Raw genomic sequence first — 1,618 nt, 5'->3', positions numbered from 1 at the left:
GCACTTTATTTTCTTCATCTACAGAATGATGTTGTTGGGTCAGTGTCCCTTCAGGGTCTAAGCTTAGCTAAAGAGAAGACACAGAGCAATGGGGAGAGTTCTCACCCTTTCCTATCAGGCATTCTACTTCCAAACCACTGCTGCCTCCAGGACACCTTCCTTGTCCATCAGCGCTTTCCCTTTGTCCAGTTACATGGGGTGGGTGAGCAGAGTGGGCAGCAAAGATGGCTTTGCCTTATCTGCCAACTCTAAAGGAATTCCAGTAACAAATAAAAATCTGGCTACTACTACCTACTCTAAAGGAAATCTAAAACAGAGGTGAGATTATTAAAATGTGGGTGGTATGTGCCTATGTTTTCCGAGTGTTGGCACAGAACTCTTATTTCTGTACAAATATCTTCACAACCCTCTCTCGGATCTGCTTGGTCCTGACTCCATAGATGACTGGGTTCAGGGCAGGTGGGACAACCACGTATAGATTAGCCAAAAGGATGTGGATATAGCGGGGAATGTTTCGACCAAAACGATGCGTCATAAAAGAAAAAAATGCTGGTGTGTAAAAGCACAGCATGACACAGACATGGGAACCACAGGTATTGAGAGCCTTTAGTCGGGCGTCCCGAGAAGGAAGGCGGAAAACAGCTTGAAGGATAAGCACATAAGAGGAGGCAATCAGGATCACATCCACAATGATGTTGGAAATCACCATGAGCCCATAGATAATGTTGACCTTGATGGGTGCACAGGCCAACCGGGCAAGACCCATGTGCTCACAGTACGTATGAGGGATGATGTGATGCCCACAGAAGGGCAGCCTCAGGATGAGAAACACGAACGGAGTCACCAGAATTAAGTTTCTTCCAACAACAACAGAGGCCAGGATGCCAATGGTTTTATGCGTGAGGATCATGGTGTACTGGAGAGGGTTGCAGATGGCAACAAAGCGGTCATAAGCCATGGCCACCAGGAGAACAGTCTCCATGCCTGTGAACATGTGGATAGAGAACATTTGAGCAAGGCAGCCCCCAAAGCTGATCTCTTGGAGCTTGAACCAGAAGATGCCCAGCATTTTGGGGATGGTGGATGTGGACAGACCCAGATCGATCATAGACAACATGGCCAGGAAGTAGAACATGGGCTGGTGGAGACTGTGTTCGGTCTTGATCACAAAAAGAATGGTGATGTTCCCCACGAGGGCAATCAGGTACACGATACAGAATGGGAAAGCAATCCAGATGTGGACAGTTTCCAGTCCTGGGATTCCTAGCAGGTGAAAGAAGGGGGGATGGAACTGGGTGTCATTGGTGGAAGTCATGCTCTGAGCAAGTGTCACTGAATTCCTGTCAAAGTGTAGGGATCTTATTCTCTTTATGGTCTTTTTCTTATCAAGGTCCTAAGAAATGAAAAGAACTTTAATTCGTATGCTGGAGGCAAGGGCAGAAGTGGTTGATTACAAACGTTAGACAGTCTCTTCTTTCTAGAGGGTAACTGAATAAAGTAATGCTCTTCATACACATTGTTGTTCTGAGATTTTTCATTGGCAATATTATCTGTACCTTAAATTAATCATAATATGAGATATTTGTAGGAACTGAAAATATTTCACATTGCAGTACAT

At 45.2% G+C, this 1,618-nt stretch overlaps 1 protein-coding gene across 1 annotated transcript; it reads right to left on the bottom strand.

Moving 5' to 3' along the window:
- Window positions 1-379: 379 nt before the first annotated feature.
- On the bottom strand, window positions 380-1,315 carry LOC308350127 (olfactory receptor 52E4; the record flags this gene model as incomplete). The annotated part of the gene is made up of 1 exon (XM_080815131.1): window positions 380-1,315. One exon carries the CDS (start codon window positions 1,313-1,315, stop codon window positions 380-382), a length of 936 nt encoding a protein of 311 aa, XP_080671257.1.
- Between the last annotated feature and the right edge of the window lie 303 nt (window positions 1,316-1,618).

Source organism: Martes martes (assembly GCF_963455335.1).
Source record: "Martes martes genome assembly, chromosome: 10".
Classification (NCBI taxonomy): Eukaryota; Metazoa; Chordata; class Mammalia; order Carnivora; family Mustelidae; genus Martes; species Martes martes.
Note: the sequence above shows the minus strand (reverse complement) of the source record. Positions and strands in the feature narration are given on the sequence as shown.